The sequence below is a fragment of the Quercus lobata genome, chromosome 11, assembly GCF_001633185.2.
Source record: "Quercus lobata isolate SW786 chromosome 11, ValleyOak3.0 Primary Assembly, whole genome shotgun sequence".
NCBI lineage: Eukaryota > Viridiplantae > Streptophyta > Magnoliopsida > Fagales > Fagaceae > Quercus > Quercus lobata.
This window is the reverse complement of record NC_044914.1, coordinates 44,488,613-44,509,947: the sequence shown is the minus strand read 5'-3', so window position 1 is coordinate 44,509,947 and position 21,335 is coordinate 44,488,613. Positions and strand designations below refer to the sequence as shown.

The 21,335-nt window shown below is 33.4% G+C and overlaps 2 protein-coding genes across 4 annotated transcripts in view; both read right to left on the bottom strand.

Moving 5' to 3' along the window:
* LOC115968798 (adoMet-dependent rRNA methyltransferase spb1) overlaps window positions 1-12,291 on the bottom strand; it is a 28,169-nt gene extending 15,878 nt beyond the window's left edge. The window contains exons 1-11 of one of the 2 annotated variants that reach the window (XM_031088303.1): window positions 11,693-12,291; window positions 10,836-10,883; window positions 10,589-10,747; window positions 10,422-10,468; window positions 9,719-9,875; window positions 9,528-9,589; window positions 9,069-9,267; window positions 8,398-8,487; window positions 8,073-8,215; window positions 7,845-7,974; window positions 6,779-7,567 (exon numbers count right to left, since the gene is read on the bottom strand). In XM_031088303.1, the coding sequence (XP_030944163.1) occupies window positions 6,779-7,567; window positions 7,845-7,974; window positions 8,073-8,215; window positions 8,398-8,487; window positions 9,069-9,267; window positions 9,528-9,589; window positions 9,719-9,875; window positions 10,422-10,468; window positions 10,589-10,747; window positions 10,836-10,883; window positions 11,693-12,166 (2,298 nt within the window). In that variant the 5' untranslated portion in view covers window positions 12,167-12,291. Of the gene's footprint in view, window positions 1-6,289; window positions 7,568-7,844; window positions 7,975-8,072; window positions 8,216-8,397; window positions 8,488-9,068; window positions 9,268-9,527; window positions 9,590-9,718; window positions 9,876-10,421; window positions 10,469-10,588; window positions 10,748-10,835; window positions 10,884-11,692 lie in introns of those variants that run through there. The other variant, XM_031088302.1, reaches the window with a different exon arrangement.
* A 1,789-nt stretch (window positions 12,292-14,080) lies between these two features.
* On the bottom strand, window positions 14,081-18,211 carry LOC115968799 (protein RER1A-like). Of its 2 annotated transcripts, none has more exons than XM_031088304.1 (4): window positions 18,026-18,211; window positions 16,818-17,191; window positions 14,637-14,817; window positions 14,081-14,480 (listed from the first exon to the last, which is right to left on the bottom strand). In XM_031088304.1, exons 2-4 carry the CDS (start codon window positions 17,174-17,176, stop codon window positions 14,427-14,429), a joined length of 594 nt encoding a protein of 197 aa, XP_030944164.1. In that variant the 5' UTR covers window positions 17,177-17,191; window positions 18,026-18,211; the 3' UTR covers window positions 14,081-14,426. The 2 variants fall into 2 exon arrangements, with proteins under 2 accessions (XP_030944164.1, XP_030944165.1); XM_031088305.1 differs by having other exon boundaries at window positions 16,818-17,186; window positions 18,026-18,166.
* Window positions 18,212-21,335: the final 3,124 nt, after the last annotated feature.

The window sequence follows — 21,335 nt, the reverse complement described above, 5'->3', positions numbered from 1 at the left end:
AAAATTTTATTTTATAAGAAAATAAGAATGGATGATGGTTTTTGTGTTTGTTATCTAAGAAAATATTGAGAAAATGAGAATAGGCAATATTGGAGAAAAATGGAAAAGTAAAAAAACTTATAGAAAAACAATTTATTTTAAAAAAATGTTAAATATTTTTTTTTTCTTTTTTACTAATATGAGTGAAATGAAGTCGTTTTAATTCATCAAATCTACATTGTATTGATTTGAGATGGTGCTTAATGGCCACCTGAGTAATTGAAATCAACGGAATGGAGTAAATCCAAATGATAACTAACATTAGGGAGCGGATCATAATTTTGAAATTTTAAGGGGCAAAATCAAAATCCCAAACTTTAAGAATGTAATTTGCAATTTAGTTTAATATGAAACTTTTGGCATGTATGTTAAGAAAAAAAATGTAATTCAAACCATTATTTTTAAAATTTTAATATAACAAGAGGTTATACAATAGTGTAACATGGTAAAGAATTATACAAATGCTAATTTAGTTGATCCTAATATACATAGACTTTGTTGATCTCATCCATATTAATAAACCAACTAAGGGATTAAATCACATGGAAATTAAGCTTCTGTGCTTTCAATTAATATTTATATACGACACAAGTAAAATAAAAATTATATACAGTATTAATTATCATTCTTTTATTTATTATCAATTGAATAACTATATTTCTAGGATTCAAATCCTCTAGATTTCTTAGGGTACTCTACCAAATAAATTTCCTCAAATTCTAATAATTCTTTAATAATTTAATGATCTAGATTCTACAATGTCAGAATTTTCCACCAACAATATTCTTAATTGTTTTGTTTGTAACATTATTTTATTATTTTAAGAATATTGTTAGTGAAATGCTGACATGGCAGAATCTAAACCATTAAATCATTTAAGAGTGGTTAGAATTTAAGGAAATTTATTGGTAGAGTACCCTAAGAAATCTAGAGGATCTGAATCCATATTTCTAACCTTGTATTAAAAAAATTGAATATATATATATATATATATATATATGTGTGTGTTTAATAATCTACTCTCCTTGATATTTTTCCCTATTCTCAGTGACATGACACGAATACAATTTGAAACTAAACTGAGCATTACACATTAGCTACAGTAAAAAAATTCTTATAAATTTTTTAAAGAAAAATAATACTTGCATGCGCATCATGCAATTCATCACCTAGTGAGAAAAAATGAATTAGAATATATATACTTTTACTTTGTAGGACATAAATAACACATCGATGCACTTAAACGAAGAAAGAAAGAAAGAAAATAATCTTGTCAAATTCATTGTATTCTTTCAAGTACACACATTTGTAGCAAATAGCAAGAATCATACAAAGAATATAGCAAAACAAATTGGAAAGAAAGGCTGTTAGCCGAGTGTGTTTCCGTTATAAATGTAATTAAATACATTAAAATGTTTTGAATTAGATTTCTTCTTCTTCTTCTTCTTTTTATTTAACTAATGTTGATGTTAAACGGATTTTATTTCATCTGTCTATACACCATGAGTAACCATGACTTCAAGGTGCCTTGAGAAACCCCTTTGGTTGATTGGAAGTGTGGTTTAACGGATGTGGGTGCCTGGATTAGGTTCAGATGGAGTGACAGGACCCTTTTTTAGTGACTCTTGCAAATGAGCCATAAAATGATGACCTGCAAAGGCCCTTCCACTAATTGATGGGTTGTATGTGGGTGGATTAGGTGCAGATGGAGGGACAGTACCCCTTGCTAGTGTGCTTTTGAAAAAAGCCATATTGTGGCCTCCAAAGGCCTTTTGGCCAATTGTTGAAGCAGGAATGTGGGTGCCTGGATTTGATACTGATGGTGGGGTCGGACCCTTTTGTAGTGAGCCTTGTATGGAATCCAAATAGTAACCCACAAAGGCTCTTTGGTTATTTATTGTTGAAGCAGGAATGTAGGTGCCTCGATTTGGTGTAGATGGTGTGACTGGACCCTTTTGTAGTGAGGTTTTGAAAAGAGCCATATTGTGGCCTTTAAAGGCCCTTCCACTAATTGTTGAAGCTGGAATATTGTGGGTGCCTGAATTTGTTGTAGATGAAGATGGGATGTGTGTGGGTGGATTAGGTCCAGATGGAGGGATAGTACCCCTTGCTAGTGAGCTTTTGAAACGGGCCATATTGTGGCCTCCAAAGGCCTTTTGGCCAATCGTTGAGGATGGGATGTGTGTGGGTGGATTAGGTCCAGATGGAGGGACAGTACCCCTTGCTAGTGAGCCTTGTATGGAATCCACATAGTAACCCACAAAGGCTCTTTCATTAATTGTTGAAGCAGGAATGTGAGTGTCTGGATTGGGTGAAGATGGTGTGACTGGACCCCTTGGTAACATGCCTTGTAAAGAAACCATGTTGTTACCACCCACAATAGCCATTTGGTTAATTGAGTTTTTGCTCATCAATTCTTTCTCTCCTCCAAGCAAGATTCTACCAGCCTCATTTGCATGCATGCTCATAAGAAAAAGCAATGTTATGACTACAGGAAACACATTTGGATACCCCATCTTGTTGTGTAAACTAAGATAGAAGTTAACAATTGGATGAGGAATATTGATGAATATGAGGGCGAGTTGGGTTCTATTTATATGCATCAACTTGTATGGCTTGGAACAGTATGTTCTAACCATTTTACTCTTGACTCTCTTTGCTAGGAAATAAAAGTTGAATGGGTCAGAAAGTAGGAAACTGCTGTTGCTTTGAATTTTGAGGTCTCCTGGTTCAAAAAAAAAAAAAAAAAGTATTGAAGTCTCCAGCTTTCACGTCCATGAAGAAGTCATGCATTGAACAGTTATATGGAGAGATAGCAAATTAGCCAGCCTTAGGGGTTAGGGCACGCAAATAAAATCGAGCCCAATGCTGCCTGGCCCTCTCCTAATAAAGTTGAAATTTGTCCATTAAAACCCTAAGATATTAACATGCTAATCATGACTTGTTAGTTTGTGTAATGGAGCAAAAGTTTTGAATAATGCGAATGGCTCTTTGCTTTAACTTTTACCCATCAGTGCATCAATAGTATCTTCAAATTAAGATTTAATAAGGTTGATATGATACTCTCTAAGAGAATTTTTAAGGATTCAGTTCAAAATTCAAATGATTTCCTTATCTTAATTTTGTTTATTATTTACAACATCAACCAATAGGTCCAACACTCACTTTCAAAATTAATTTTGAGTATCCTTTCTTTAAAAAAATAAAATAAAATCGTGTATTCTATATAATAAACCTTATATCGGTTTAGTTGAAATCAATGATTACAATATAAATTAAAATCCATGATTATATTAAGATTTTGCTAAAATGATAGAGAGGTGGAATGGAATTAGGGAGATATTATAAGAGGAACTTAATTAGGTGATATATGGCCCAAGATTTCCAGAGTTTTCATTCTCTATAACTTATAACTCCCTGATCAATAGAATAATTAAGGTATACTTTTGAGAGAGACAGAGAGATCAAAGTCATCAAACTATACTTAATATAAGTTTTTATTGTTACATCATTTAATAACTTTTATTATATTAATATTTTAAAAAAATTCAACTGTCACACTTGGTATAATTCTTTTATTCTCTTATTTTTGACATTCATGTCAAATTTTGTGTCAAACACAATCAAGTTACACCTATTAAAATTCTTTGTTAAACTTTTAAGTAATTGGATTAATATTTGTATAATGAAAATTATTTTTAAGCTCTTTCTTGACTGAGCCCTTAAACCAGTTGCTTTCTCTTTGGGTTCTTTGAACGAAGAAAACTCGGTTTTGAAGCAAATATCTTTCCGTTATTTAAAGTTTTGTTAGGTGGGAACATCAAACATGCTTACTTTACTTTGGACTTGAAGGTCTAAAGCTTAAATATTAGTTTTCGGCTTTAGTTTTTTGCAAACCTTTTTACACGTCATAAATTCTTTGAATAAGAATTCAAAACTAGGGAAATGGAATTCTTATTCTTATTCTCATAAATATTTTGACGCCGTGTAATAAATAAATAAAGAAGTCGCGTGCGTGCATAAGGTATAAGCCACTTTGGAATATAGGATTACGGCAAGACATAAGTACATGACCCATTTTGGAATCGTGGAAAAAACGAAAGTCTTTAAAAGATTTATACGACAGATCAAGCACGAGTTTACAAGAAGAAAAAAAATTAAATGGTTCAAAGTTCATTGCATATCTTGTGAAATGGCCCACCATTTTTGCCATACCATCACATCATCAGTGACTTGCCTTTGCAGCTACTGCACCTCGTACCTCGTCGTTTCCTTTTTTTGATTTAGGTTCATGCCACTTTCCTATTTTAACAGCAGTAGACTAGAGAGATGGTATATTCAAGCGAATACACCCATCTACTCACAACACGTGATGTGAGCTACTGTTTCGAGAGAGTCAGTGCATACATCCGAAACATAATATTATTTTACTTTTCCAAGCATTAGACTTGGACTAATTGAGATAGTGTATATCATATTTTGAGTATATACACGCACCCACTCACGCAACATGTGACGTAAGACCCACAGTTATAGAGTAGTGTATATACACAAAACATAATATTATTTTACTAGACTACACTATTTTTGCAATAGATAATTAACTAATTATAGGTTTACATTGAACTAGCAAGATAAATCTTACCTTATTAATTAAATAGATGTGTATAATGTTGTACGTACAGATATGTACGTTACACAACACATTTGTTTAAGAAATTTTCTCTTAGAATACTTAAATTGATAATTTTTTATTCGTTCTTACTTGCGGAGATAAAACCATGTCAAACCAAGGGGTCACCTCCAAATTTTTTAATAATAGATGTCCCCTAACATCTCAAAATAAAAATTTTTATAACATATATATATGGGAAATTATATATATATATATATATATATATATACACACATAATTTTGATTAGCTAAATTCACTGGACCCAAATGGGTCATAAAAAATAAATAAACAAAAACGAAATGGTCGACTAGTCCATGAGCGTTGGCCATGCATGGCCCTCCTCCAAAAAACAAAAGAGAAACTTTTTCACATAAAACATTTAAAAAATAAGTTTTTATGTCTTTTGTACGTGTTTCATGCTGCCAAAATCGTTCTATATGCATTTTGTCTAATACCAAGTTCTAAAATCACACAATTTGACCAAATTTTCTGACTCGCCAAACGTGTATCTTTCGTCAGTGTACGCAAATTAGAACTGAGACTGAAAAGTAAAAACTTAGATCGACCCAATTACGCCGAAATATTCCCTTAAAACGACCCAATTTTTTAGATAGAAAATATATATATCAACAAAGTCGGCCCATGAATTTCTTCTTCCTTTCTCTGGGTAAAAAGTCTCATTTGCTACCCGTGTTTTTTAACCTTGCAAAGATGAATGTCATGGGGCTTTAAAAGAACATTGAATCTTTTTTTGATGAGAAAAATAAACATGAATTAAGTAGTCAAAAGAATAGTGGAATACCCATCAAAGGTTTAAAATTTCTAATTAAGCATGCTCGAATGTTGTTTCAAATCTCGCAAGTTTTAAATTCTTGAGAATTTATAATCACAAGAATTAGATTTCCTAATAGTGATACAAGGAATTTGAATTTATATCATACTCTTAGTCATAGAATTTGCATTTATATCATACTTTTTATTAGACAATGCTAACTTAAAAATTTTCGTTTTAGTTGTTTAAAATATCATTTATTCAGTGGAGGATTACTACTTTGACAAATAATAATATTTTAAAATGAAAAATATTCTTAAAACTGCCTTGGGTCTGATAGATTTCAACTTGTTTTTGCTAAAGATCTTGTGTTACTTTCGCGGTAACAATACAATTGAAAATATTCGTTCTAAAACCATCATCAATTTCAGAGAAGTTGCTATACTACTGTGATAAGAATAAATCTCAAAGTCTCCTAGTCCTTTGTTCATGTTGTTTCCTATGGAGCTGTGTCATTATTTATGCCAGTTAATGAGCTAATAGTATAATATATATTACATAAGGCATAAACCTGGTTTAGATTTCAGTACCATCTTCCTAACTCGATATGGTTCTCGAAGAGTAAGAATACAAAGAAATCAACTGTTCAGACTTCTGCAAGAAGTGTCAGTGATACTCAGTTTTAACAATTTCGTCATACGCTACAAGTAAATGTAGATTATAGGACAATAGAAAGCTGATAATATTCTTATTTCCAATCTCTACAAAAAATATATATATTAATATAAAGTAGAGAAAGAAAGAAAGAAAGCCCTTTGGTATCTTTGCTAAAAGAATTGGTTTGGACCTTGATGTCTACAACAGTTTTAACTCAGAATTCAAAACAACTTTCCCTCATAATTCAAGGCCTGTTCCATTAAACCCAACAAACAAAATTAAACAAAAATGGGGGCAAAACATGAAGAACTAAAACAATAAGTACATCAAACCTTTAAAACCTACATTGAGGCCAAGTCAGCAGCAGCAACCAACTTCTCTCTGAAGTTAGCTAAGCTCAGTTATGCATGCCCATCTTTCTTCCTTTGCTCCCCCCCTCCTTTCCTCCCTTCTTTGCTGATCCTTTTCCTTTATGAGATCCTTTACCTTTCTGAGCCTTGGCGTTCTTTCCCTTCCTGCCTTTCCCTCCCTTACCACTGCCATGGCTCCTCAAATCTTTTTTCATCCGCCGATCAACAAGGACTTTCCCCTTGCCAACCTTCACTTGAACTCCTTTCTTTGCAACAACTACTTCCTTTTTAGGTCTTTTGGGCATAGCTTTCTTATATAGCTGTTCAATTTGCTTGCTCTTTGAGCGATCAGAGATGTCTGCTTGGTCAGATATCACATTTGCCTTCTTGCGTACCTTCTCAAGCTTCCTCTGGGCAACCCGCTTCTTCCGTGCTTTCGCCTCTGCCACTTTCTTTGCAGGTCGGGCATCAATTTCTTTGAATTGTGCTCTCATTGCAGCCATCTCCTCCTTGGTCACAGGCTTAATTGGTTGCCGGTGCCTCTTTTCATCATCCACAAACCATTCAGGCAAGCCCTTATCATCAAACATGTGCTTGTTGTAGGCATCATCAAGAATCTGCTCCCTATGCTTTTTCCGCAGCATCTTCTTTGCACAAGCCAATATCTCAGCTTTTTTAGAAGGATCATCAAGATCAGATTCATCTGAGGATGAGTCATCACTTGAATCTGTATCAGGGGCAGGGACTATCTCAAAATCATCATCTGCCTTAGAAGCTTTTTTTTTAGGGTGTTCAAACCCTGCAGTGTGGTTTGCTGCCTTTTCCTTTGGCTTTTTTGGGATAGAAAGTTTTTCCTCCTGCCTATCTATCTGCATTTCATGATCACTATCATCCTCCAAATCTCCCTGTTCTACAGCTTCAGCAAAGATATCCTGACTGAACCACTTGTTTGTAATCTCCTCTTGAGTTGCAACTTCTTCATCAAGCGGTACCATGAGAGGATTCTTCTCTTGATCATTCTGATCTCTGTCTGAATCATAATCTGACTGAATAATATCATCACCGTCACCGCTCTGCACCAACAAAAGGAGAACTAAATCTATAAGCACAAACAATTGTACAACAAAAGTTATTCTATGACTCAGTACTGCATTTCCACAACAAAATAACAGTTGTGAATTATAACTAGGCACAATTTTAAATCACCCATGACCTACATACTGAAAAGGGAGGAAAAGAACATGAGAAATACTTGGAAGGGAAAAGATCTTGCAGAAATCAGAAACTGAAAGAGAGTGCAATACAGCATAATGAATTCTCCACTATATACGCAATACAGGAGATCCATACCTCCAAAAGTTTGGCATCTTCAGATTGGGCTTCTTTTTTTGCACGCTTACGCTGCTTTGTACTTCCCTCCTTTTTTGCCACAAATCGATCATAAGCCTCATCAAGAAACTCTTCCATTTGTTCATCATATCTAATATCAGAGAACCATCATTTAGTGAAATATAAATACGATATCAGCAATAGTATTCCTCAACTTTAGCATTAGTTATAATGGATAGAAGAAAGAACCTTCTTCGTTCTTCTTCAGAGTCAATATCACTGGATGAATGTGCATGTGTTTCATCATTTACATCCTCATTATCACTATCCCTCAAGTCACCATTTTCATCATCATGTTCATTCGAGTCCACAGCTACCAGATCTTTCTTACCCTGAAGACCATCAAATCATCACAACAAATAAAGTAGAGAAGAATGAAGTAACAATAAGTTATTAGGTTTGGAGAAACAATGGCCCATACTGGGTGTGGCTTGAGATTATGGAGATATCATGGTTAGGAAACCAGACATTGAATTCCCTGTTTCCAAAGCCAAGACATAAGTTGAAAGCATACCTTGATGGAAGAAAGAGAAAACAACTCAAGATCAACATAACTATCTTCCGTTACATCTTTTTGCATCCCAGTTGCCTTCCGCGCCTTGTCCTGCCACATGTAAAGGAAATGAAGAAAGAACTCAGCCAGAAGATTTCCTAACAGGCAAGAAAGTGGGCATTCTATGTATTGGAATAACAGTGAAGCAGAATTTTTAGCAATCTTTCATATTTAGGGAGTTCTAGTTATGAATTCCAGAAGAGAGAGAGCAAAGACGATGTGAATTTACTTAGAAGCAGGTAGAGGCTGTTGTATAACCCCTAAGCATACAATCTTTTTTCTTAACAAGATAAAATTTATTCCCCAAGAAAAAAAAGGGAGAGGGAGTACCCAGCTATTATGCAAGTAATGTCTCAACCAAATAAAAGATTACATTTTAAGCTTCTTTTCTTATCAAGATTGATTAAACTGATTTCCAAAAAATTGATTGAACCTATAATAAAAACCCATGTAATATTCATCTCTTCAGCAAATTTACAAGAAAAAAGCTCTGATTTTTAAATGTACCGTGTCTAGATTTCATTTACTACCCTAATATGCTTTAACACCAAGTTCTATGACAGTGTGCATTCAATTGTCTTTACACTCAGAGAGAGAGAGAGAGAGAGAGAGACTTGAACCAGGCTACAAACCTTGGCTTTTCTTCTTGCAAGAAGCTTCTTTTCTCTTTTCTTCTTGCGCTCCATAGCATATGTCAGCTCCTCCATTTCATTAAGGATCTTATCATCTTCATCTACATCCTCCTTATTCTCATTTTCAACATCTGTAGTAGTAGTAGTAGACTTAGCCTTTGCTATAGGAGATAGAGCCTTTCTTATATGCATACGCCACCTGCATTAAGAAACAGAATTGACAACATATTACTTGATGTATAAGCAATAATGCTCTTAGGAACAGAGAGGCTAATTTACAACTATACAAACCAACGACAGCAGCAAGAATGCTAATAAAGCACAATACATATGCTACAATTTTAAAGTGTCAGGAAGAATCTGTCTACAGTGTCTTGTCTCAAACTCCAATAAATGCTAGAGACAAGGTTTGGCATTGCAGAAAATCACAAAGAGTTCATTTATAAGGGAGAATCTTACTTCAATAGATGCTTGAAGTCTTGCTTTCCCAAAACACGCAGATCATCACAAAGACTTTTAACCTGCCAGACAATAGCATTTAAATAGCTGAAACTGCCGACAGCGTTCTACATCGTAGTTGAAACTTCTCATGGCATTCCAAGACAATAACACTTCTATAGAATGAAAAAATAAAAAATACAATAATCTACCTCTTCCGTTGTTAGGGCATGGTCCTTAATTAGCAGACAAGCTGGATCATCAAAGGTTATGGAAGTAACTGAACCAAGGATCTCAAGAGGAGAATCAGACCAAATGAAATCAACAGCTGAAGACACTTTCCTTATAAGTGTCTCTCCATCTTCGTACCTGTATCAGACATAATTAGCAACAACCATAACACAAACATTTATATCACTATTGTTTTTAAAACAAACGAGTTCTAACTCAAATGGCAGTTCCTTCTCCTATAAGATGAAGGGTGAGGTTGTGGGTCCAAAACCCATCAGGTAGTGTCTAACTTACCATTAAGGGCAAAAGAGCATTAAAAAGTTATCTTTCCAAAAATTAAACTAACCCAAAATGCCCGTACATGAATGATCAATCTTAATGAACATCGAAAAATATGTGCCATCGTCGTTTTCAATAAAACTCTTATTACATATCCCAAGCAAAAAACTTTCCCACAACCAGGTTAGACAATAATAATCGAACCTATTTTATTTGGATGTGGAAATCCATGAGCATAATCAATTCTAACAATATGAGGTATGAATAAAAAACCTGTTTACACAAGGAAGCACAGGCAGTCAACTTGCTTTAAAATAAATGGTTGAAGCTCAAATTACATTTTTAATGTGGCTGGTTGAAGAAATTCACAAATTTAATTAAAAACATAATATATAGAAGGCTTACCCATCACGATGTCTCTTTTGCTTTGTTCCTCTAAGTACATCCACCACCTATATCAAGGATTCATTCGGTGAGAAAAATGACCATATGCAATAGAAGTACTAAAAATTAGCAAAATAAAAATTTAACTGGAGAAAAGTCATTTCAATGTTAGTTCCTATTTGATTTACCTTCCTCTGTGGTTCTATAGATCCCTCAAATAAATGTTTCACATCAAGAAGACGTGGATCAATCTTTGCAGGTGCCTTGTACTTAAGACCTAAAAGATATATCTCTGCAGACGCAGAACGACTAGCAGCTGGTTTATCTACCTCGACCTTCTCAAATAACTGCAAAAAAATATTCCAATATCAGCACAAAAAATCCAGCATTCTATACTTATAAGCAAAATATTTCAGTAAAGAAGCAGAAGATCACCTGCTTGAGGCAGTAGAGGACAGAATTGTAGTCTTGTGACCGAAAAACCTGATACAATACAATAGACAAGCACTCAGCATGTAATCAACACAGAGTAGCATTCCATATGCATCAGACACACAAACTTGATTTAAAGGTTAATCCAATGGTACAAATTGTACAAAAGAACACCTACAGTAATGAAATTGAAAACAAATAGTCTCATTATTCAACAATGATCCCCTCCCCGCTCTCCCCAATCTGTTACCACTCATAAGTTTGTCAGAATTTACATCTGCAAGCGAATACAATACAATACATTCATGTGCGAGTTAATCCAATCCCTCAACCCAAAACAATATAACAAACATCAACAAATGAACCACAAAACAACCAAACTAATGGAATCAAAAATTCAATTCCCAAAACAATGATCATCAAAGTATCTTAATTTTAGATATTCATTTCAACACAAACAAAGCAACCCCATTTCCAAATACAACATAAAAATCCCCCAAAACCCCCCATACCCCATTCAACAACCTGAAAAAAAAAAAAAAAAAAAAAAAAAAAAAAAAAAAATTGCCACAAACAACATAAAAATCCATCAAAACCCCAATATCCCATTCAACAACCTAACAAAGCAACCCCATTACCACCAATAGCATAAAAATCCATCAAAACCCAATTCCCAGATCAACAACCTAACCCCATTACCACAAATAACAAAAAAATTCATCAAAACCCAGTACCCAATTCAATACAAATTTCATCTAAAAGCCAAAATATAGTACAACAAACACAAACAACGCAACCCCATTTTCACAAACAAGATAAAAACCCAGAACCCAATTCAAAAACCGAAAAAAGAAAATTACCTTGGTAACAAAATTAGCCTTGGGAGCCAAGAACTGCGTGGCCAGCCTAACAGAATCAATAACAAGCGCGTTCTGACTCATAGCCTCCTGAGCCCAAGCACCACCAACATTCGGCGACCCATCATGCAAAACCAAGTCAAAAGCCGCAACCCCATGCTCCTCCATCAGCTTCTTAATCCTAGACCTACACTCAGACTTCGTGATATCTTGCTGTATAGCCACAGCGCCGCGAATGGGAGCTATGGGGACGAGGTCGATGCCGAGAACGAGACTCCCGACTGGGACACGCTGCACTGCGACCTGCATCCACCCACCTGGGGCGGCGCAGAGGTCGAGCACGGAGCGCGATGAGCGGAGGAGGTCGAAGCGAGAGTCGAGCTGGACTAGCTTCCATGAAGCTCGAGATCGATAGCCGTGCTCTTTGGCTAAGCGGTAGTACTTGTCTAACCTGTGCTTTCCCTTTACTTTACCCATTTGGGTTTATTGGGTTTCTGTGAATTTGCTTGTTGGGGTTGCGATTTTGAGGTTTTGGCTTCAGAGAGTGAGAGAGAGAGAGAAACAGCACGATGAGCTAGGGTTTTGTGTTTTTTGTATTTTTCTTTTTCATAAGGTTGGATTAGGGTTTTAGTGTTTTTTATTATTATTATTAATATTTAACTCCTAGGAGGGTTTTAGTGATTTTTAAGGTTAATTAAAATTTTACATTACATATGAACTCTTTTGTTTTAGTTTTTTTTAAATCTTTGATGAGCTATTTTGTTTATATATTTCGTTGGATATATTTTTCAAAGTATTTTTTTAATATTCAAATAAATAAATAAAAATTGTAAATTTAGCTTTACATCGTTTATTTTTTTTAATCAAATAAGTTCATCTAGAGTCCAAACTCTTATTTGATGGCAAACATTAATTAAATTATATAAAATGTTTACTCCCTAATTTTTTTTTTTTAATTAGATTGGAGTTTAAAATTTATATATTATAAATAAAAGTTGTGTCTTCTACAATTATTGTGCAGTTTTATTTATATATTATAAATGTTTACTCTCTCTTTTTTATCCATCTATATATATATATATATATATTAAAAGTTATAACTTAGAGAAACTTTAATTAAATTTCAATTGATTCTCAATTTTGCACCAGGTTTCTCATCTAATTTTTAATTATTGTGCTAAGTGAATTATTAAATATAAAAATCACAAAGTTCAAATTCAATTAGATTCTAAATTGGATTTCAATTAAGTCTAATTTTGCACTATGTGTTCATTTAATTTTTAAATTTTTGTAACAAATGAATTATTAAATACAAAAATTGAAGAGTTTAAATAAAATAAAAGTTTGGATGGAATCACATTTAAAAAATTAAAATAAAATAAAACCATAAAAACCAGTTTCGAGTTAGGTTTGGGCATCCATGGATAAATATTTGGGTATTAAGTATCTGTTTAGGATTCGTTTATTTTGCTAAAACTGAAAATTTTTTACTGAAAGTACTGTAAATAAATGTAAAAGTTATCTGAAATAGTACAGTGGAACCCATAAATAATACCAAAAAGTGCAGTAAGACCCATGATAGTATTATTCATGAGTCCTACTGTACTATTCATAGGCCTCACTGCACTTTTGGTACTATTCATGAGTCTTACTAAATTATTTCAGCTAACTTTTCCCTTTATTTACGGTATTTTCAGCAAAAAGTTTTCAATTTCAATAAAATAAGCGAATCCCAAATAGAAGTGTGTTTTTTGCAAAAATTAAAAAGCTAACTTATTTTACTATTTAGCTTATTTTTACTATTATTCAACTTATTTTTGCTACTATTCATGAACTCCACTACACTATTTGATACTATTCATGGATTCTACGATACTATTTTAACTAACTTTTAATTTTATCTATAGTATTATCAACAAAAAAATTTCAGTTTCAGCAAAATAAACAAATTCCAAACAGGCCTTTAATTAAGTAAGTGCTTAATGAATGTTAGAAACCTGATATCCATAAGTAAAAAAAATTACAGGTGAGTTTGGATATACCTATCCCAAACCTAGTCCATGGCCATCCCTACGCCATACCAAAAGATTCTTCCCTATAAATAATTAATATAACCAATATGTCTCAGGTAGAACTTTCATGAGGAGCTAAGAACTGAAGCTTATTAAAGGTGGATGTAATTTGGGCTAGCTACTTATATTATAAGTTCTAAAATACGCTTCAGAGTTTATTTGCACAAGTAATCATTTTCTTTTCGATAGTTTAAGTATAGCAGTCTCCATTACCACCTAACCAGAGTACTATTATTCATTCCACCGGAATGATAGGAATATGCAATGTCATATTGTTGCAACTGCAATATATGCCATCGGATGGCAATTCCAGTTGGGAGGAATGTCACTTGCAAAACATTTATTAGCACAAGAATCTTCTGCTCTCAATAATAGAGACCATGCAAGTGAAAAATATTCTGCATCATGCAGTTACATTGACAGTGATCTAAAGCATAATTCAATCTGAATGTGTATAAACAAATAAAGTTTCCCCGCAACACCAGCACTCCTGGCACCATAAAGTCGGGCAATTGAACTTATATTTGTGACTGCATATTTAAATCCATAACATGATACACGTCCAAAGTAAAAAATTGTACTATCCTAAATCTTCACAATACCTAAATGTTTTTCTTAACAATCTGGTAAATTTAAATTTGCTCTATCATGAACTTAGATGAGCATCAGTCTCCGCGAGAACCACTGCTACTTGCCGAAGCTTTCTTGCCGCCGTATTTCTGTTGAAGATTAAAAATAAGGTTAATTTTCAAGCACCAGAAATCAATTTTCAGATCAGTTGCTCCTACTGCAACAGTAGCTTATGACAAACAAAAGGGCTTCCAAGGTAGCTGTGCCCAAATACACAAGGATAACTATAACCATACGAATCTCACCTGCTTCCCAATGTTGAACGGAATATATTTGTATTTGATCATGTGTGCAATTTGGCGCCTCATTGTAAGGACAAACAGAACAATCCAGTAACAAAGTAATATAGGCCAGAATACCGGAACATCAAACATAGAAAAGAAGGTCATAACAAAAGCAATGCAGAAAGCTTTTGTGAAGGAGTACCTGGAACCATGACAGCAAAACAGAAAATATTATCCAATGAATAATTATCAAGAAGGAACGCCTGAAGCCAACCCCAGAAAACATGGGAAAGGCTTTTGTGACTTGAGATACATGCTTATCTATCTAGCAAAGTTCACATGCTTCCAGTGGATAAAGAGATACTAGAGTGATAGTGAAATTTTCAAGCCTTTCCAACTTCAAAGGGAGCAGAAGAATGGCATACATCAGCTCAGAGCCACTAAACTTGATCAATTAAGTTGTTTCCATACAACTTTATGCTAAAATTCTCTGTTGACAAATCATTTTAAATTTCCCCATTAGGATTGGATCCCTTTCAACAAACATCATATTCTGAACATTCATAGTCTTCTTGTACTTGAAGTCACAAGCTAGTTAACGAGGCAAGGAGGTGAAAATGAACAAATTGGAACACACTCATGATTAATAGATTTCCCAAAGGAATCTTACAATGATATGTTAGGCCAAAAAAAAAATTGAAGGGAACAATTTAACTAGTATAATGAATCAAAGTGGTTTGGGTGATCAGAAGTCAAGTGCCTATATAGGGTAAATAACATGTGGAGTTTCTGAACATAAATAGGTTAGAAACATGTCCGCTTGTTAATAAACAAGCACATCAATAAAACTTAAGGTTTTCCAAAACAAAAGACAGGATAATGCACGTCTAAGTGCAAATAGAAATATGACATGTCATAGTTGAGAAGCATATTAAGAGAATGAAGTATACTCTAGCTGTAGGTGATGTTTGCTAATTGTGAGCAAAACCTATTGTCAACTGAACCCAAGTTTCGCATGTGACCTTTGTCACCAGTCAGGTCTGCAAAATGAATTGAGAATAGTTTGCAGACCTGAGATAAGGGACAATGAGCTTAACTGAGCATGGAACTCAGTGTAAGATAAAATTTCAACTTACACTCACACCCCAGTATAGTTTTGATAATAAAAAAATGTAAAAGGATGCTGGATGCATAACCCTTTATATGGTACTACCTATCCGACATCTGCCTCTGCTAGAAATCCCATGCTACTGAAATTTCTGAGGCTCAGAATCAAGGTCTGACAGAGGAAGGTAATTTTTTGTCCAATTCTTTAGTAATATCCTCCATTGTAAAGATGTAGTATCAAACAATAAGGCACCGAATATGTCATGTCACTTATTTCTTACAATGACAATTAACAAATTTACTTGAGCTGCAGAAACAGTTATTATCATTTTAAAACAACCATCTAGTGTAATTGATATCATTTTTTATAGTATATTATGCATTCGTATTTTTCCTTGGGGGGCATGATTCCTTCCCTTATTAGCAGTCTTATTCTTTAGGTTTGTAGTTCTTTTTCCCCCTCTTTCTTTAGCAGCCATCCTTGCTTTCGACTTAGGCCTGACAGCTATGGTACTCTTATTTTATCCCTAAATTTTTACATAGGCATCTAGCATGTTTGAACCCATGACCTCACTTTCCAACCCATTCTTATAGATGGCGGAGGCACCATTTGACCAAGAGCTCACTAGCAATTCATTGATATAACTACTCATACAAAAAATGGTGAATATTGTTTCCATGCTTGAGCATAATTACTTATCCAGGTAAAAAAATCCCTCAGCATAATTAGAACTTTGGACAATTAAAATAGTTTATGCAGTCCCAAATTTTCTTAGATTCTTCATACCAGAGTTAATTTTCTTTCACTATTTCCCATATACTTTTTTCCCTCTATAATGCCAGCATAAAAACATGTTTTCTGCAGTAACTGATGAAAACATTTGATATAGAAACAGAAACTTAACAGCCATAAAACCCCTAGTAAGTTAAGCCAGCCTATAAAGAAACAAGACGATGACAATCATGCAATCATCTTTTGAATGTCGGAACCAAAATCACTTAATAAAAGAACCCACAAAGTAATTTAAGCAGATAATTCAAAACAAACAGCAACTAAACCAAAAAAACCAAACAATGAGAAAGATCTTCAGTTACCAGAACTTAAACTCAGGAAGCCGGCGAATGAAGGGCTTGAATTCATCCGAGCCTTTCGTCGGCAGCAAAGGCCCTCCCCCACCCGAAACTTCCATCTCCGGATCAACCAAAGGCGACAAGAACCCAATCAACAAATTCAAGAGATAAATCCCCAGACCATAGGAGATAATGTAAAACCCTTGAATGTAATAAACCCTCAAAATGTAAATCAACACTATAACAGCACTCCCAATCCATCTATAGATCGCATGTGGAGTAGTCTTATCTAGATAATACTGATACCGCCTTGACACATCAATCCAAAACTGGTTCGCAGGTGCTGTACCAGACCCCACACCATCGGCCCCAACTCCTTCCATTCAATTCAACCTTCACTACATAGAGTATAAACAACAAGCTCCAGTCAAAACCAAGCATTCACCATCAAATACATTGAACATAGACAGCATTTATATACAGTTTTTAATAAGATTTTCAGAGTAGCACACTAAAATGAAGAAATACTTGAACCCCATTTCGATTTATCAACCTGTAATTAAGGGTTTCCAAAAAAAAATATATATACATATATATATATATATATACAAAAAGCTCCAATCAAAACCAAGCATTTACCATCAAATACATTGAACATAGACACATTTATGTACAGTTATTACTAAGATTTTCACAGTAGCACACTAAAATGAAGAAATACTTGAACCCCATTTCGATTTATCAACCTGTAATTAGGCTTTTTCAACAAAAATATATATATATAAACAACAAGCTCCAATCAAAACCAAGCATTCACCATCAAATACATTGAACATAGACGCATTTATACACAGCTATGACTAAGATTTTCACTAAAATGAAGAAATACTTGAACCCCATTTCGAATCAGCTCTGATTGAGCTATGAGAACAAAAGGGTATGATCCATTTTTTGAATTTTTTTTTCCAACAATTTTCTCGGAAACCAAACAGTTTTAGGGTTAGGTTTTTGATACATAAACATGCAATGTTATACAAGATCTACAAACTAACAAAGCATAAAACAAAAACCAGATAAATATAAATAAATTATTTAAAAAAAAAAAAACACTATATGATTCAAAGAAAGAGAAAATGAGATGGGAAAATTAAGAAAGGGAAAAAAAAAATTGAGAAGAAGGGTAAAATGGGAAGAGAAGAAAAAGAGAGGCAATTGGTAAGAGAAGAGCTGACCTTAGGAGGACTGTTTTGAGAATTAGGAGGAGAAGGAGGAGGATGATGAAGAAGAAGAGGAGACTCAGATCTGTGCGATGACACACAGAGAGAATGACCGATAGGCTTAGCTTAGGAGGGGCTATTAGTTTTTCTTTCTTTTTCTTTTTCTTTTTTTTATTTTATTGGGTTTTTATTATTATTTATTTTTTTTAACTAAATGACACAGTGGTGGAAATGGAGTCACCGGGGTGTCGGTGTTTAATTTTTTATTAGAAAAAAAAAATTATATATATATATATATATATATATATTTCACCTATTTGATGTGAGGGTTGTAGTAACAACTAACAAGTAAAAAAATTTACCTCTAAATTTGCCGTTCTCTCTAGTTTTCACTTTATAAGATTATTTGTGTGTATTTTAGTCACTAAATAAGTTAATGGGTTTTATGAAACTTCGCATTATGGGTTGGAAGAGATTTCCCCAAACCGATTTGGAAGAAACTTTGTTGTAATAATAATTGCATTGGTAATGATAACTAAATAGTGGTTAGGGGAGTGTGGTTACTAAAATTGGTGTTATTGTAGTTATTAACGCTTTGTTTGTTTCATTAGAAAACCTTCTATAAAGATAGTTTCTCACATTATTCAGAATTTGGTAGTATAAAAAAAAATATTATGTCTACAACATTTTCACAACAAATCTTAAGTGGCAGATTATTACTAGTTGGGACAAAAAAGTAATCTCAATGATAGGTTCAAATTTGAACCAATAATAACTAACTACTTATGATTTGTTATGAAAAAATTGTGGATGTAACACTTCTCTAAAAAAAATTTGTCAACAAAAAACTATATTTAGTCAATAGAAAACCCTAACAAAAATAAGACTTATTTTCTATAGGTTGTTTTCCTTTTAAAAAAAAAAAAAAAAAGTTGAAAAACAAACTCTCTCTCATGTGGCACATAACTACTCTTATAAATATTATCTTCTTTTGGCTGCGGGAAACAATATTTTCTTTCTCGCCTTCAAGGTCTTTCTCATGGTAATCTCTCTCATTTCTTCAATTCTTTTTGCTTTTTGTCTCTTCTTAGGCCCTCACTATCACTCTTTTTGGTCATCGATTTCGCTCTTTATCTGTCTCTTTTCTCCCTTTTTTCTCCTTGTTTCTCTTCCCCTCTGTAACTCTGTTATTTTGATAAGGTTTTTTGTTTTCTTCTTCAATTAGGTTCGTAATGCCAATTCCCCTAATGCAACAAAGGCAAAAGATTACATTAATATAGTTGTGTTTGTCTTGTCCATGCATTTGTGTCCATTTGTATTCAACATATTGGCTTATTTTCTGTCTTCATACTTTTAAGTTGCGCTTACAATCATAGCAGCAAGCTCCATTGATTTGGAGCTTGGGTTCTAAACATCATTTGGAGGAATTGTGGTAAAGGTTTGTGGAGATGATTTCACCAAGGCACAAAACTCCTAACTAAATTTAAAAAAAAAAAAAAAAAAAAAAGGGTATCAGTCTGCATTGAATTGTGGGAAGGTTTGTGGAGATGATTTATTAGTGACTTCATTTTGAATTGAATCAATGCTTCATCTAGTACTTTCATATCAGTCTGCTCAAATATTTGGAATTTAATAACATGTACTAGTGTTGCAGATAGAGATCATGAAAATTGAACAACTAATTTTGAGCTTTGTTTCCACTACCATTGAGCGTTGTATCCGTATATATGAGCAAAATGAGTGGTAGAGATCATCAAAATTGAACAACTAATTTTGATTGTATCTGTTGTCAAAATTTTAGTTTGAAAACCAAATTCATATTTCATTTTTTTTTTATCGACTACATTAATTGGGTTTACACAATACACATGTTATACATGTTTTAAATTATACAATAAATTTATAAAAAAAAAAATTATGCATACCAAACACTAGAAAACGTTATCAAGCTCATTTTCAAGGTTGTTATTAAACACCGAAAAATGAGGTAGTTTTCCAAAAAATGATCTCTGGAAAATGACGTATTTTTCAGAAAACGTTAATGCTGAACAAACAAAGCATTAACGTAAATCCTTTTGTGAATGATTTTTTTTGTTATTGTGTATTGTATCGTATCATATCATATATCATAAAATAAACAAACACTTAATAGAATACAGATATACATATAAAAAGTATATTTATTATAAATTTGAAACATATTCAACTACTGACTTCTTTTTTTTAAGAATAAACTAATGACTAATTTTCTTCTAAAAAAGAAACTAGTGACTAATTTAATTTAATCATCACTTATGTAATAATATTTAATAAAACTAACTAAATAAATCAAATTAACGTGTTTATAATATCCAACTTCAAATTGATTAAACCCAAAAATATAATATATAACATACGAATGAAATAATAATCTATCTCTCTTATACAGTTCATTATCTTGCCTAATCAATTCCATCTATGTCAATGATATTGTCATATTCATTATCTTGTAAAATTATTTTATCATTGACATATTCTTTTGCACCATTAACATTTATTATCTCTTCTTGTTACTATTTTATTTTATATATTTTTTCTTGGCATTCTAGTTTTTTAGACTTGTAACAATAAATAATGAAATAAAAAATAATTATATTATTTAATTCCTTATTCATAGTATAGAAAAAAAAAATTTCAAATATGAAAGTAAAGTGCCAAATGTGTAGTCCAAATTAGGGGGAAAATCCTCATGGATGTGTTATTTTATTAGACTCAATCAAGTAGTCTGTTTTGTCCACTTTGGTGTATTTGATCCATTTGGGTCAACTTCGGTCCACTCTATCCAATTTAGTCCACTTCAATCCACTATGTCCAATTCGGTCCATTCAGTCTATTTTGGTCCACTTAGGTCAATTTCGGTCTATTCCATCCATTTCGGCCTACGTCGGTCCACTTCAATCCCACTTGGTCTAGTTCGGTCCACTTTGGTCTAATTTGGTCCACACATATCTCTTTCTTGTTCCTCCTTGGACATGAACAGAATAAAATCCACCACTACTTGATGATACAGATTTGCTAACAACATCATATATCTTCTTCTCTGATTACCATTTAAGCCTTGCACAAGTCGAGCATGTTCTTTTGCAAGAGAGACTCGATTTATCATAGTTAAGTTCTTCTACTATTTGTCAATTTTTGCTCTCTTATTAAAGTCAGCACCTTTGGATATAGCATCGATTCAAACTCTTTCCTTTGGTTGGCTAAACTTTGTAATTGGTGCAAATCTTCTCTGACTTGTCTCTCCCAGGATACAACAGCCCAACAAGTGTCGTATGGCTAGAACAAC